This window comes from Pongo pygmaeus, chromosome 9 (assembly GCF_028885625.2).
Source record: "Pongo pygmaeus isolate AG05252 chromosome 9, NHGRI_mPonPyg2-v2.0_pri, whole genome shotgun sequence".
Taxonomy (NCBI): domain Eukaryota; kingdom Metazoa; phylum Chordata; class Mammalia; order Primates; family Hominidae; genus Pongo; species Pongo pygmaeus.
This window is the reverse complement of record NC_072382.2, coordinates 9945027-9960745: the sequence shown is the minus strand read 5'-3', so window position 1 is coordinate 9960745 and position 15719 is coordinate 9945027. Positions and strand designations below refer to the sequence as shown.

Here is a 15719-nt window from a genome sequence, read left to right as displayed (position 1 = left end):
TGGGACGCACCTGCAGAGGCTGGAGGATAAGGGGGTGACGGCGCGGCTGCTGTTGAGCCCGCCAAGAGCTAAAAATATTTCCCAACAAAGAGAGGAGTAAGGAGGATCCCAAGGAGAATCGATTTATTGGGGAGTGGCTGCAGTTGGTCAGACCCCATAAATAGGAGGGGACCAGGAGCCCGAGGACGGAAGGGGGCCCGTGTCCTTAGTCACGCTGGACACTGGGACATTGAGAGTGGGGAAAATGAGGGTTCCAGGAGGGGGCTTAGAGATCTAACTCCAGTACCCCACCCTCTACATGAGGTGCTGGGGCTGGCCCAAGGGATTGTGACAGGCTCAAGGGCTGGTTTGGGGTCTGGTCTGGAGGTTCAGATGGCCTCATCCGGGGCTGGCAGGCGCTGGCTGGAAGGCTCCACACCCCAGATCTCCCGGGCATACTGGGCAATGGTGCGGTCACTGGAGAACTTGCCAGAGGTGGCTATGTTCCGGATCACCATCTGCGTCCACTCTCTTGGGTTCTGCAGGTCAAAGGGAAGCTCTGGTTCACTCTGCTGGCAGGATCTCCACCTTCTGCCTCATCCCAACCAGGGCCACCAAAGCCCTGCCAACCCCTGGCCCAGGACCCCTCACCTTGTACAAGGCGCTGACTTTCTCCTGGCATTTAATGTAGTCTTCATAATCTGCGAAGACTTTAAACCTGGAGGGGAAAGGATAGGCATGTGCTATTCCTTTAGGGGGCTAGGATAAGTTCTATGAGGTCAAGGGCCAAACTTGCCCTGTCCCAGTGGACAGCCGGGGACCTAGAGGGTCATGCTGCTTCCAAAGGCACCTGGCTCCAACTGCCAGGACCCCTGTCCGGCTTCCCCACCACACACCTGAGCCTCGATCTGCCCAGCAGCCCCCCTGAGTGATTCCTGGACCAACCAGCTCACCGGTCATGGTGCATGAGCATATTGACAATGTCCTTGAACAGGTCGGGCTGTTTGGGGGAGAAGAAGCCACTGCTCAGCTGCTCAATGACCTGCCGAAGCTCAGGAATGCGATCGTAGTACTCCTGGGCATTGTACCTGCCAGGATAGAGCTGCGGTCAGCTCCCTGGAAAGGGGTTTCTGGCTCCTCTTCCAGAGAAAAGCTGAGAAGTCCCATGCCCCAGGGTCAAAACCCGGGCCCAACCTGCTGCTCCCCAGGGCTGCCACATCCCCCCTGGAGGGCCTCCCTGCAACTCCCCTTCTCTGCTCAGCTTTTCATCCCTCCTTTGTGAATGAGGAAACTGAGGCCCGGAGGATACAGAAAGCTAAGTGTTAGAGCCAAGGCCCCCAAACAACCTCTTTTCCTCCCACACGCCACTGCTGTCTCTTAACCAGTTTGTTTGCTCCAAAATGGCTTTTCTCCTCCAGCAGCCCAAGTCCATATCCGGCCTTGCCCTCGGGCTGCAAGAGCAGCTAACAGGTACAACCCTTCAACTGGATTACAGTGGCTCATGCCTGTAATCCCAGCACTTTGGGAGGCCGAGGTGGGCGGATCATCTGAGGAGGTCAGGAGTTCAAGACCAGCCCGGCCAACATGGTGAAACCCAGTCTCTACAAAAATACAAAAAGTAGCTGGGCGTGGTGTCATGTGCCTGTAATCCCAGCTCCTCGGGAGGCTGAGGTGGAACAATCACTTGAACCCGGGAGGCAGAGGTTGCAGTGAACCGAGATCATGCCATTGCACTCCAGCCTGGGCGACAGAGCAAGACTCCGTCTAAAAAAAAAAAAAAAAGATAACCCTTCAGCTGACCCTCAGCGCCCCCACTGTGGCTCAAAGCGCTCCACAGGCCAGTCTCAAACCCTAACCCTTCCAACCAGAAACCGGCACTCCCCACAAAGTCTCTAATCCCTGTCCCCTCGTGCGACTCTCCCTGCATTATGGTGTCAGCCCCCACAGTGGTCCCCCACCTGCCCCCTCCAGCACTGTCTCCATTCTGCAGCCAGAGGGTTCTTCCAGGCCTAGTTCTGAGCATGCGGGACCGTGCTCACAACTTCTCACAGCTCCCTCCTGCCCGTGGGACAGCCAGCTTTCTAGTGAAGCCTCACAGGAGACACTCCTTTCAGTGTTTAATGCCAACTCCGGGAAGCTGTTGTGGGAGTGTAAACTGGGAGAAACTTTCTGGAAAGCAGTTTGGCAATCTGCCTCAAGAGCCTTAAGAGCTCATACTTTTTAACTCAGAAATATCACCCTTCCGATAATGATCTTAAGGAAATCATCAGATGTGGACGTAGACATTAAAAGGTTGCTCGTCACAGTAATATTTAACAAACCGGAAATCAACCTTAGTGTCCAGCCATATGGAATTGATTAAATAAGTTGTGACATGCTCAAGGATGGAATGTTATACAAACATTTAAAATATTTTTGAAGACTAATAACATGGAAAATCTCTCTCCAATGTTAAGATATCAGGATTCAAGCAGGGCGCGGTGGCTCATGCCTATAAACCCAGCACTTTGGGAGGCCGAGGCAGGTGGATTACTTGAGGTCAGGAGTTCGAGACCAGCCTGGCCAACATGGTGAAACCCCATCTCTACAAAAATACAAAAATTACCTGGGCACGATGGTGGGTGCCTGTAATCCCAGCTGCTCGGGAGGCTGAGGTGAGAGAATCACTTGAACCTGGGAGGCGGAGGTTGCAGTGAGCCAAAATCATGCCATTGCACTCCAGCCTGGGTGACAGAGTGACTCTGTCTCAAAAAAATAAAAATAAATAGGCCAGGCACAGTGGCTCACCCCTGTTAGCCCAGCACTTGGGAGGCCGAGGAGGGTGGATCACCTGAGGTCAGGAGATACAGACCATCCTGGCCAAAATGATGAAACCCCGTCTCTACTAAAAATACAAAAATTAGCTGGGTGTGGTGGTGCGCACCTATAATCCCAGCTACTCAGGAGGCTGAGGCAGGAGAATCACTTGCACCCAGGCGGTGGAGGTTGCAGTGAGCCAAGATCACGCCATTGCACTCCATCCTGGGCAACAACAGCAAAACTCCATCTCAAAAAAGATAAATAGGCCAGACACGGTGGCTCACGCCTGTAATTCCAGCACTTTGGGAGGCCAAGGCAGGCAGATCACGAGGTCAGGAGATCGAGACAAGACCATCCTGGCTAACACGGTGAAACCCTGTCTCTACTAAAAATACAAAAAATTAGCCGGGCGTGGCAGCAGGTGCCTGTAGTCCCAGCTACTCAGGAGGCTGAGGCAGGAGAATGGCATGAACCCAGGAGGCGGAGCTTGCAGTGAGCCGAGATCGTGCCACTGCACTCCAGCCTGGGTGACGGAGCGAGACTCCGTCCAAATAAATAAATAAATAAATAAAAATAAAATAAAATAAAATTTTTTAATGTAATGCCAGGATAATGTCTCCTCTGAAGAACTGTTTCTGACCATAGGCCCCTTGTAACTACTGTGCCCATATTTCCCTTTTGCCCATGGCCTCCAGGGAGCAAGGATTTTTTTTTTTTTTTTTTTTTTTTTTTTTTGAGACAGAGTCTTGCTCTGTCACCCAGGCTGGAGCGCAGTGGCCTGATCTTGGCTCACTGCAAGCTCCGCCTCCCAGATTCACACCATTCTCCTGCCTCAGCTGGGACTACAGGCACCTGCCAACATGCCCGGCTAATTTTTTGTATTTTCAGTAGAGATGGGGTTTCACCGTGTTAACCAGGATGGTCTCGATCTCTTGACCTCGTGATCCACCCGCCTTGGCCTCCCAAAGTGCTGGGATTACAGGCGTGAGCCACCGCACCCGGCCTGGAGCAAGGATTTTTTTTACTTCCATTTCCCAAACAATATTATCTCTTAGGGTTGATAGAATATTCTCTTCCTTTTCCTTCAGTTCTGTATTACTTCTTTCTTCTCCAATTTCATTAACCTTATTTGCTGTAAGCGCTCTCTAAAGTTTCCCAGAATCCTGCTGGCCATGACCAAGACCTTGCTGGGCCTGGACCAGTCTTTCCAGACATGCCTCTTGCTCCCAGCACCACCCTCCAGCAGCCACACCTGGGTGTCTTTTGCCCATGAACCCTGACCCCCATACCCTCTTTGGTCAAGCTTATCCACATCCTCCACCCGCATGCCAAAGATGAAGAAGTTTTCCTCTCCTGCCTCTTCTGCCATCTCCACATTGGCTCCATCCATGGTGCCAATGGTCAGAGCCCCGTTGAGCATGAACTTCATGTTGCCGGTGCCTGAGGCTTCAGTGCCTGCAGTGGAGATCTGCTCAGAGAGGTCTGCAGCTGGGATCACTGTGGGGTGGCAGCAGAGGGACAAGTCAACTCAGGGAAGACCCTCACACCAGCTGGGGACTCTCAGATTAGGCTGGCCCCAGGCATAGCTGGACTCGGAGTCGCCCCACCCCAAACTCCCAGTCTTCACCAGCCAAGACTTCCTCTCACACCACACCCCCACTGCCCTCTACCTCTTGTTGATTCTTGACCATCTAGGTCCAACCTGGATTTCCCCACCTCTGTTGCAGATTTGAAAGTAATTTCACCCTGTACTGCCTGAAATTCCACCATTAGAGGGCATCCTCATGGGGTTTTTGCTTTGTTTTGTTTCGTCTTGTTTTGTTGTTTGAGACGGAGTTTTGCTTTTGTTGCCCAGGCTGGAGTGCAGTGGCATGATCTCGGCTCACTGCAACCTCCGCCTCCCAGGTTCAAGTGATTCTCCTGCTTCAGCCTCCCAAGTAGCTGGGATTATAGGCGCCTGCCACCACGCCTGGCTAATTTTTGTATTTTTAGTAGAGACGGGGTTTCACCATGTTGGCCAGGCTGGTCTCAAACTCCTGACCTCAGGTGATCCACCCACCTTGGCCTCCCAAAGTGCTGGGATTACAGGCATGGGCCACTGTGCCCGGCCTCCTCATGGTTTAAGCATTGCCCTCTCCAGATTCTTCTTTCAAGTACAAGTATCCCAGGAAGAGATGACTGATACCTCTTCCTGAGACTGAACTAGTCAGAGCCTCCCTAGGGTCCCTGTTGGCAGCACCCACCTTTCTCGGCCAGTGAGACTCGGTAGTTCTCCAGGAAGATGACACGGAGGCGGTCACCCACTGCCGGGTCATGGTTGACCACATCCCCGATGGCTGTGACGAGTTTGATGATCATCTTGGCCATGTGGTACCCAGGTGCAGCCTGAGGGGACAAAGTCTGGGGTCAACTCTACTGCCTGGCCCCCCACCCCCCATCCTGCAACTCAGCTGGGCTGACCTCAACCTGGATATATCAAAGGACGGGAGCCCAGGGCTGGAGCCTGGCTTCTCACCTTCCCTCCAATCATCACAGTCCGAGGCACAAAAAACTTATTGGGCTCCCTCTTGATGCCTGTGGAGAAATGAGAGGGATCCAGTGGGCCTACTTTTCCCTCTGGGTAGTAGCTCCTGACAGAGGCTGGGCTGGGAGACAGTAGGCCTGACTCGGACAATCACTTGCTATGCTCTCTCAGCCTCAGTTTGCCCATCTGTGAAATGGGGATAATTCCACGTCCCGAGAGTAGTCCCAAGGCCAAAGGAGATTTTGGTTGGGCAGTATGTACTATGCCGCAGGAACACGGGGGAGCACTGAGAGACAGGGTAGAGTGGCTGCCACTCACGGTTGTACAGGGTGATGACATGGAGGCAGTTGAGGAGCTGTCGTTTATATTCGTGAATCCGCTTCACCTGAATGTCGAAGAGTGAGTTGGGGTTGATGTGGACTTTGTATTCCCTCTCTAGGTAGGCAGCAAACTTCAACTTGTTTTCCTGGAGGCACAGATGGGGAAGGGCTTACCAACAGGCCACAGCCTCAGGAAATCCTACAGTCCACACTCCATTCACTCAGCCCCAGGAGGATGGCTACCAGGAGGCTCACTGGCTACTTCTGTCCACTACCGCACCAGGGCAGAGATTGCTAATCAATATCAGCACTGTTCACGTGAGGTCAGATGATGCCTTCCCACCAGAGACTCCAGGCAACTTCCACCAATGGCCTGGGCTGGCAGGAGAGATGAGCACTATTTGCCATGCCTGACCCAGACATCTGGCCCCTCCAGCGCTCTCCACACAGCACAGCTGTCCCACGTTGCAACTCTCCCCACCTGCTTCACTTTGGCCACATCCCGAATGAAAGCTTCATCATCCACAAAGGAGAGCAGTTTGCGCAGCTGGTCCAGGTCGGAGATGAAGTCCTCCCCGATGCGCTGTGGGAAGACGGCTCTCAACCAAGCCCATCCCCCTGTCCTCCCTCCTCCCAACACAGAAGGGGCCCTTTCCAGGTCAGCCAAGCCCCCTCCACCCAGCAGGCTGCTCTGGGGGCCCTCCCAGCCCCTCCTCCTCCAGCCGCCCAGATGGGGCACGGGGCATCCATGCACCTTCCTCCCCTCCCGTCCTTGAGCTCTGATGGCTGACCCCACCTGACCCCAGCAGGCCTTCCTGGCTTCCTGGCCTTTTCCTAACGCCAGCATGACCTTGTGCCTTCCCTACCAGATATCTGCCCCCTTCCAGGCTCACTTCAGATGTGACCCATGGATGACTCCCTCCATTAGACTGTGACCTCTGCTGCGTTCACCTCCATAGCCAGGGCCTCCATTAGCACACAGAGCACCCTCATGCAAATAAGATGGTGTCCCTCCTCCAGGCGGATGCGAGGCTTGGGGAACACAGTGCAGGAGGGATTTCAGCCTTCGGCTGGGAGCCCTGATGCAGTGAACCACCTACACGACCATACCCAGCTGATCCCTGCAGGGACCCATGTTGACTCTACTGGCCCTACGGTGGCATCTCACCTCAGCAATGACCTCTGCCAGCCCGGGGTTACACAGAACCAGCCAGCGCCGAGGGGTGATGCCGTTGGTCTTATTCTGGAACTTATGAGGCTCCAGCTCATAGAAGTCTTTGAAGCTGCAGGATGAGGTTGGACAAGGGTCACCACTCACCCCTGTACAATGAAGGCCTCTGCCCTGGGGCCCCTACCCTGGTGTCTTGCTGAAAGGGGCCTGGGGCAGGGAATGCAGACCTGGGGAAGGTTGGGGGTGCTGTGTGTAAGAGGGGGTCATCTCAGGACAGGGCAGCACTGGAAGGGGCTGCTGTGCTTGTAAGAATGACGCCACCTGTGAAAGGTGCCAGGGCCCAGAGACCAGAGAGTGATCGGTGAAGGGCGGGGCTTCTGTGTGACAGAGGCGTGGAGTTGGGTGGGGCCTAGAGAGGGGCGGGGTCTGGAAAGCGGGGCTCACATGGTCTTCTTGAGGATCTCGGAGTGGATGCGCGCCACGCCATTGACGGCGTGCGAACCCGCGATGCACAGGTGTGCCATGTTGATGCGCTTCACCGCCCCCTCCTCCACCAGCGACATGCGCCGCAGCCGGTCTACGTCCCCTGGGAATGCGGCTGCCACCCGCTGTGCCCAGAGAGCCCAGAGCTAGGACCAGACCCAGGAACCCCCATCCCCAGTCCCCAGCCCCACACCCCCAGAGCTCTGCCCAGAGCCCCCACTGCCCCAGAGTCTCAGGGCCCTGGCTGGACGCCCTGACTCCCAGGCCCAGACTGGGTGTCCCCCCCTCACCCCCACACCATCCACCAAGCCTCCCGACTCACGTTGAGGAAGCGCTGGTTGATCTCGTAGATGATCTGGAGGTGCCGCGGCAGCAGCGTCTCCAAGAGGTGCACCGGCCAGCGCTCCAGGGCCTCAGGCAGCACCGTGTGGTTGGTGTAGGCACAGGTCCTCACTGTCACATCCCACGCCTGGCACATGGGGTGGGAAGTCAGGATGCCGACCTCAGCCCAGTGGGTCTCCTCACACACTATGCAGCCCAGCGGGCCCCCCACCCAACTGCAGTGCCAGGTTCCAGGACGGTCCCTCTGGCCTCAGGATCCAACCCCTTCACTCCACTCATATCCTCCCACGTTCCCAAACTGGGAAGGGAACCCTGAAGCGGAGAGCATCAGATGGGGCAGAGGGGCCCTGAAGCCCACCTTGTCCCAGTCCATCCGCTCCAGGTCCACCAGGATCCTCATCAGCTCGGGGATGGCCAAGGAGGGGTGGGTGTCATTGAGCTGGATGGCCACCTGGGGTAGAGGGAGGAGTCAGTCTGGGCTCCAAACCACATTCCATGCTGTGGTCACTGTCCTATGCCATTTGGAGGCCCCCAGAGAGCCCAGCACGGTTCTGTGACGGGGCTGTGGGCAGAGGCAGGCAGGTGCTCATGGGCGTGGGAGGAATGCGGGGAGTGGGGCGGGAGGAGGAGGGAAGCCCAGGTTATGAGCCTGTGTATTGTGGATCCTGAGCAACTGACCCTCCCACACTCCCAGCCTCCACTCCCTTATCTATTACATGGGGCAGGCAGGCCAAGGCTGGAGGGAGAGGCCTGGTGCACGCTGTCTGGTCACAGAGTCGCCCTCCACGCGCATGGTACCTTATCTGGGAAGGCATCAAAGTTCGTGCGCACGGGATCACGGCAGCCGAACTTGGAAGACTTGAAGCGACGGATGATGTCCTGGAGGGTGGCAGCCACCACGAAATACTCCTGCTTCAGCCGCAGCTCCTTCCCCTCGAAGAACTGGGGACAGCATGAGGCAGCGTGAGTCAGGGCGGTGGGGGCGTGGCCTAAAGCTGCGGTGGGTGTGGCCAGGAGGGACTCCCACCCATACCGGGACCCCTGAGCCCTGAGCCGGCCCCCTCTCTGGGACCCAGGGGCCTTTCCTCCACCAAGAACTAGTGGCGAGAGACAGTGTCAGGAAGAGTGGCACAAGAACTGAGTGTGTTGTGGGTGTCGCCAGGAACAGCCCCTCCAAAGTGCCCTTCGCTAAACCACTTTCCTCAGGACTCAGGTGTCCTTGCACTCAAAAGACTTGAGGTGGGGGCACAGAACGCACAAAGCCAGCAATATGCCCTGGGTGTGACTAGGGCACCAGCAAGTGTCCTTCCCCAGCTCTCCCTGACCCCTGCTGCCAAGGACTCAGGCTTCCAGCCCCCAGCCCAGGGGGTGACGCACATTATCATTGGGGTACAGGACACGAGAGATGTTCTCCGCCAGGTTTCGGTCCAACACAGCCTGGATGTAGCCACCGACGTTGACTGAGGGACGAAAGTGGGGACAGGGTAAGGCCTGCGCTGGGCGTGGCCAGCGGGCAAGCTGGGGTTGCTGGCTACCAGCGGATGAACTCACAGTCCTTGAGGTTGAAGTCATTGGGAGCCTTGGCAGACCAGAGGCGCATGGTGTTGACGACGTTGTTGCGATAGCCAGGCACGGGCGTATCGTAGGGCATGGCCAGTACCACCTGCGGGGGGCAATCCTGTCAGGAGCTGGCCAGCCCTGGCAATTGCCTCCTTCCCCTCAGGGCTGGGACTCAAGGCTTTATCCCTGCACTCTGCAGACCCAGGCTCTTGTCCTGACACTAGCATTGATGAGCTGGGTAACCATGAGCAAACCCCATAGTCTCTCTGGACTGCATCTAGAGCAAAGACACCCTCAACACCTCCCTGACACCCATAAGCCCTGCCTGGGCAGACGGTGGTGAGGAGAATGGAAGGAGGCAGGTGATAAGCCCAGAACCCAGGAGGGGCTCTGTTGGCGACCACTCTGCAGCAATGGGGGCTGGGCTGGCCAGCCTGCCCTGAGCAAAAGCTAGAGGGCACTGTGGACTCATGAGAGGGCTGCGGGCACCCAGGGCCAGGCTGAAGGGGTCACAGAGGTCAAGTCCATCCAAAGGTCTCATGTCTGGTTGACCACAGGGCTAATTCACAGTGACTAATTCTGCCCCACCTTCCATAACTAGCAAACATCAATAATTGTCTGCTACCACGGTGCCAGGGGTATATTCACTCCTCCAAGCGAGCCCTTTTAAGGGGCATCGCCCTCCCTCCCCACATTCAGTCAGCCTGATTGGAGCAGGGTGGGAGCTGACACACAGAGAGGGAAGGGACCCATCCCTGAGCACACAGCCAGGCTGGCAGCACCAGAGGGAGCCAGGCCTCCTGCCTTCCAGCCACAGCCACTTGTGCCAGTTGCCACGTGCACCTGGCATGGACTGCCAGCAGCCCCCACTGCATCTTAACCTGGAGGACAGCAAACAAATGCTCAGTTCTGAAAGCCTAGTGGTTTATCTGCAGCCCATCTGGGGGCTGATGACCTGAAGCTTCAGCAGGAAGATTGCCTGAACTGGGATTTGTTTTTTGTTTGTTTGTTTTTGAGATGGAGCCTTACTCTGTTGCCCAGGCTGGAGTGCAGTGGCACTATCTTGGCTCACTGCAACCTCCACCTCCCAGATTCAAGCGATTCTCTTGCTTCAGCCTCCTGAGTGGCTGGGATTACAGGTGCGTGCCACCATGCCCGGCTAATGTTTTTGTGTTTTTAGTAGAGACTGGGTTTCACCATATTGGTCAGGCTGGTCTTGAACTCCTGACCTCAGGTGATCCCCCTGCCTTGGCCTCCCAAAGTGCTGAGATTATAGGCGTGAGCCACCACGCCCGGCTAAACTGGGATTTGCACACCTGGTTTGGTTTTAAGGTTTTCAGTTTTTGGTCTTTTTGATTTTTGAAACAGAGTCACTGTCACACAGGCTGGCTGGAGTGCAGCTGTACAATCATAGCTCACTGCAGCCTTGAAATCCTGGACTCAAATGATCCTTCCACTGAAGCCTCAGAGTAGCTGGGACTGCAGGCATGCACCAGCACCCTGGCTAATTTTTTAATTTTTTTTTTTGAGACGAGGTCTGGCTCTGTCACCCAGGCTCCTGGGCTCAAGCAATTCTCCCACTTCGGCCACCCGAGTAGCTGGGACTACAGGCGCACACTATCACGCCTGGCTAATTTTTGTATTTTTTGTAGACGGGGTTTCGCCCTCTTGTCCAGGCTGGTCTCGAACTCCTGAGCTCAAGCAATCTGCCCACCTTGGCCTCCCAAAGTGCTGGGATTACAGGTATGACCCACTGCCCCAGTCTATTTTTTTATTTTTTGTAGAGACAGGGTCTCTTTATGTTGCCCAGGCTGGTCTTGAAATCCTGAACTCAAGCCATACTATCACCTCAGCCTTCTAAAGTGCTGGGATTATGGGCATGAGCCACTGTGTCTAGATTTGGTTTGGTTTTAGGATCCCTCTAACTTGCTGTGTGATGAGTGAATTCCTTTCGGAAGGCCCCAGTTTTCTCCTGTCCCCCTTTCCGGGCTGCTGCTGTGGAGATGTTCAGGGCAGACTCAAGTCGCCAAGATGGTCCTTTGATAAATCTCATGGTGTGGAGTGGAGCCAGGTCATGGGAGACACTGGGGGAGCAGGGTAGCCTCTCTCCCCTTCAAGATTCTGCACTTAGGCTGGCTCCCCTGTGTCCCTGTCTCCAGTGTCTCCTGGCTTCAGCTGTGTGACTTTGAGTAAGTCTCTTAACCTCTCTGAGCCTCAGCATCCTCTGTTGTAAAATACACTGGGTCCTGCTTCCTCTCTGGGCTTCCTTCTCTTCCCTCCCCTTCTCTGGGCTCCCCCGACCCCCAGCTTCATCCTCACCTGTGTGTCCACCCACTTGGCACCCTGGCTGGTGTGCTCCACATGGCCGTAGAAGTGCACAGGTAGTGTGAACTCGGGCCGGGCCTTCTCCCAGGGGTTGCCGTAGCGAAGCCAGTCATCAGCCTCCTCCATCTGCACCCAAGGCAGGTCAGGGAGAAAGGCCAGCAGTATCAGTGCAGGCACTCACAGTGCACGGTGGGGCAGGGCGGGGGCTGTGGGCTGGCGTACCCTACACCAAGTATAAGTTAGGAGCTCTGAGGTGGGCCCCTGGTCTGCTGGGCTATCGAGTGGGACATGGACCACCTGTTTCAGGGGCACCAGCTGGCTTTGGGTCGGGGGGTGGGGAGCAGCAAGGATGCTTTCCACAGAGCTTGGGGGACTGTTTCGGACCTTTCCAGAGATGATAAACAAGTGGGGGTCTTCCCCATCCTGACTAGACCCCACAAGGTTAGAGCCAAGGCTGCTCACCTGCCAGCCCCCGGAGATCTTCTGGTTAAAAATCCCAAACTCATAGCGAATCCCGTAGCCGTAGGCGGCCAGGCCCAATGTTGCCATGGAGTCGAGAAAGCAGGCTGAGGGTGTGCAGGGAGGTGGGTGTCAGGGACCCAGCACGGAGGACCCCATCGGCCCACTCCACCCTCACGGCCCTGTCTGCTTACCTGCCAGCCGGCCCAGGCCCCCGTTGCCCAGCCCCGCATCCTCCTCAATTTCCTCTAGCTCCTCCATATCCAGGCCCAGCTGGAGGGTAAGGGTGACGCGGTCAGTGCCAAGTGTCAGCAGCGGAATCTCCCAGTCCCCACGGCTTGCCCCACCCCACACACACCTGGTAGGTGGCCTCGTCACAGGCATTCTCTAAGGCCAGGTTCACCATGGTGTTCTGTAGCGTCCGTCCCATATAGAACTCTAACGACAGGTAGTAGATCCTCTGCCCAGAGAGACGGACGGGCAGGGAATGGGGTCAGGGCCATACACCAACACTCAGCCAGGCCCAGCCATGCCTGGACCTCTGGCTCGCCTGCCCTGCTCAGCAGTCCTATCCCTGTCCCCAATTTGTTTCTCCCTGTCTCAGGCTTTGGGGCCCAGCGGGTAAGGTTCTGGTCCCAGCATTCCTCTGACTTTGGACAAATCCCTCTCTTTGGCTTCAGTCTCCTCATCTGGGAAATGGCGCTGGCCATACCCACTTCAAGGACTGAGGTACTCGGGAGAGTGGGCACCCCTTCCCCGTGCACACACGCCCCGCACAGCCCAGCAGGGCGCCAGGACATGCGGAAGCGCCTCCAAGAGCTCCCCAGGAGGGCAAGGCCAAGGCCCAGAGAAAAAAGTCATTTGCTCAAGGTCACACAGTGGCTAGAGACTGGGCTAGAGACTGTCACCTCCCATCCTTGCACTGTCCAGTTCCCCTTGGCCCTAAAGCCTCAATCCCAAGGAGACCCAGAGGCACCAGAAACTAGGATGCTGCCAGTGCCTGGTCTCCCGGTTTCCTGGGTCCCCTCCCGGGCCCTGTCTGCCCACCCCTCCCCCACTCCCCACCAAGGCGTGTCAGGTTGCTGACATTTACCAGTGACCCCACTGGACACTTGATCTCTGCCGCCCCAGCTGCCCCAGCCCCGCCTGCTGCACAGGCACACCGCGCATACATGCAGCAACTGACGTGTCCTTCCACCTGGGCCCAGCCAGGCCACAGGCGCCGTCCTGCCCACCAGAACCCCCTCCAACCTTCTCCGAGTGGGCACTGACCCTTTGCAGCCAGCCCACCTGCTCTGAGCTCCCTGACCCCCACTCCAGCCCCAGGTTTTCTCCCTCACATTGTCCCAGCACCCCTTGTGCCTGGCACCCCTGGATTCTCCAACCCCAAGAACCTAGAGTGACGAGGGGCAGCCACTTAAGATCGCCAGCTCCCCAGCAGCGCTTCCAGCCCATACCCCCACCCCAGGTTCCCCAGCAGCACCTTGGGGTCCTTCTCATAGTAGTGCTGCTGCGTGCGGATCCAGCGCCCCACGAGGTGGTCGCGCACGGTATGGGCCAGCGCAAAGTAGTAGTCTCGTGGGGTGGCCACATTGCGGTCCTTTACGAGTGTGAAATGCAGGTGCCGGTTGAAGTTCTTTTTCAGCTCAGTCACGTTCTCCACGCCGGCCAGGCCACGCACACTGATTTGCTTTCTTTTCTCTTGGTCTGACAGGGGCCGGGACATGGCTGCAGGAGGGCAGGCTGGACTGGACTGACGGTGGAGGGGACAGCGGCCTCAGCACTGCCTCCAGTCAAGGAGTGGAGCTCCCCAGCTTCAAGGGGATTTAAAGCCTGGCTCTGGGCAGCACGCCCCGCCTCCCCTGCAATGGGAGGGTCTTGGCCTGGCAGCTCAGGGAGCTATTTTGAGGGCAAGGGGAGGAGAGGAGAGGGGAGGGAGAGGTGAGCTCAACTTGGGCCGCCAAGACTGGCCTGGCTTGTTCACAGGCCTGTGCTGACCCACTTCCTCCAGGCCTTGCACATGGTCTTCTCTCCCTCGTCCCTGCCTTTTGGAGGGTTGGATACAAGAAGGAGCAGGCAGAGTGCTGGACTGGGGAGCTGTCTGTCGGTGGCTGAACCAGAATGGGAGGCCATGTGTTGTGGCAAAAGGAACCAGGACTCCCTGCAGGCTGTGGTGCAGGAGCCAAGTCAGTGTCCCCAGACGGAAGAGGTGCAACTAGCAGAGGCCACTGGATGTCTTTGAGAAAGGGGCCCACGACCCTACATTGCAGGGGTGGTGAGGGAGGTTGTGTGAGGCAGGGCCACAGCCCTCACTCCACCCCCACCGAAGCTGAGCAGCTCTGGGCTCCCCCTGTTGCTGTCCCTCAAGGAGCCCTGAAGTGACCTTTTGGAGAGGGATGGTCAGGTTACTGGCCAGCATTGGCGGGAGGCCGCTAGCCTGCAGCACGGGGCCCTGGGAACTGTAGTCCTATAGGCCCTCGGGGGTGGGAGAAACTGAGGCATTCCCCACCCCGTCATCATACTGATTTAAGGACAGTAAGTTCTCCCTGTGATTCCACTGCTTAGGAAGTGATTAGAGGCCTTCTCTCACTTCTTCCTGCCACCTGGGGCCACACTCTGAGCAGGGATTTTGTAAACCAGCTCTGTGACCTGGCCTATAAAATGGGTGCCTAATCTGTACCTCGGAGACCTCACCCCATTTGTGTGCATAGCCCCACAGCTTTGAGCCCTTCCCTGGAGGCTTTGGCTATCCTCCCATTAATTGCTGTGTCCTGGCCGCAGCACTGACTTGCTGTGTGACCTCAAGCTGGTTGCTTTACCTTTCTGAGCTTTGGATTCCTTCATCAAATTTAGACTCTCCAATAAGAAAAAAAAATCCCTGCCTCTCAGCTGCTGCCTCCTCATCTTGTGAGGGCAGGCTTTGGATCCTGCTGTTCTTTAAGAGAAAGGAACCAGGACCTTGTGCTAGTTCAAAGGCTGTTTGGGCCTCCCGGGTGGTGGGCCGGTGGAGGCGAAGAGCTGGGTGTTCTGTTCTGAAGGCCAAGGAAGCAGGTCAAAAGCCTGGACAGCTGCAGGATACTATTGAGAGCCTGGTTCGGAGAAAGCCAAGCTGTTTCTGAGAACTTTCGTTTTTTTTTTTGAGATGGAGTTTTGTTCTTGTCGCCCAGGCTAGAGTGCAATGGCATGATCTCAGCTCACTGCAACCTCCGCCTCCTGGGCTCAAGCAATTCTTCCTCAGCCTCCTGAGTAGCTGGGATTACAGGCACCCACCACCATGCCCAGCTAAGTTTTGTATTTTTAGTAGAGACGGGGTTTCACCATGTTGGACCAGGCTGGTCTGGAACTCCTGACCTCAGGTGATCTGCCCACCTTGGCCTCCCAAAGTGCTGGGATTACAGGCGTGAGCCACAGCGCCCGGCCTCCGATCTCTTGCTGAGCCATGGCAGACCCAGCCCTAGAATCACCGGCTTAGTATGTGGGCCAAACTGCAAGTCCTACAGAGGTCTCCAGGCTCCCAAGCCCTGCTCTACCCCTGCCCCCAAAAGGCACGGGCACACTGTCTTCTGTAGTGCCTGCCACATTTCCAAGTAGAGAAAAAAGATCGGGAAAAAAACACCAAAATACACCTCCACAGACACAGGGATGCAAACAACTTTTCCTTACATTTTTCTGTAATTTCCAATTTCTCTTAAGAAATGTTTCATAAACCATTAAAAAACAATGCTGGCTGGGCGCGGTGGCTCACGCCTGTAATCCC

At 56.4% G+C, this 15719-nt stretch overlaps 1 protein-coding gene across 1 annotated transcript; it reads right to left on the bottom strand.

Annotated features, from left to right (window-relative positions):
* Positions 1–97: 97 nt before the first annotated feature.
* PYGM (glycogen phosphorylase, muscle associated) lies at positions 98–13833 on the bottom strand. Its single transcript, XM_054441100.2, has 20 exons — positions 13446–13833; positions 12321–12422; positions 12157–12235; positions 11966–12069; positions 11498–11629; positions 9170–9281; positions 8996–9078; positions 8417–8560; positions 7977–8069; positions 7599–7745; positions 7238–7401; positions 6791–6905; positions 6104–6205; positions 5621–5768; positions 5294–5352; positions 5022–5163; positions 4068–4275; positions 933–1067; positions 631–697; positions 98–518 (listed from the first exon to the last, which is right to left on the bottom strand). The coding sequence occupies exons 1-20, from the start codon at positions 13686–13688 to the stop codon at positions 369–371; spliced, it is 2529 nt and encodes an 842-aa protein (XP_054297075.1). The 5' UTR covers positions 13689–13833; the 3' UTR covers positions 98–368.
* Positions 13834–15719: the final 1886 nt, after the last annotated feature.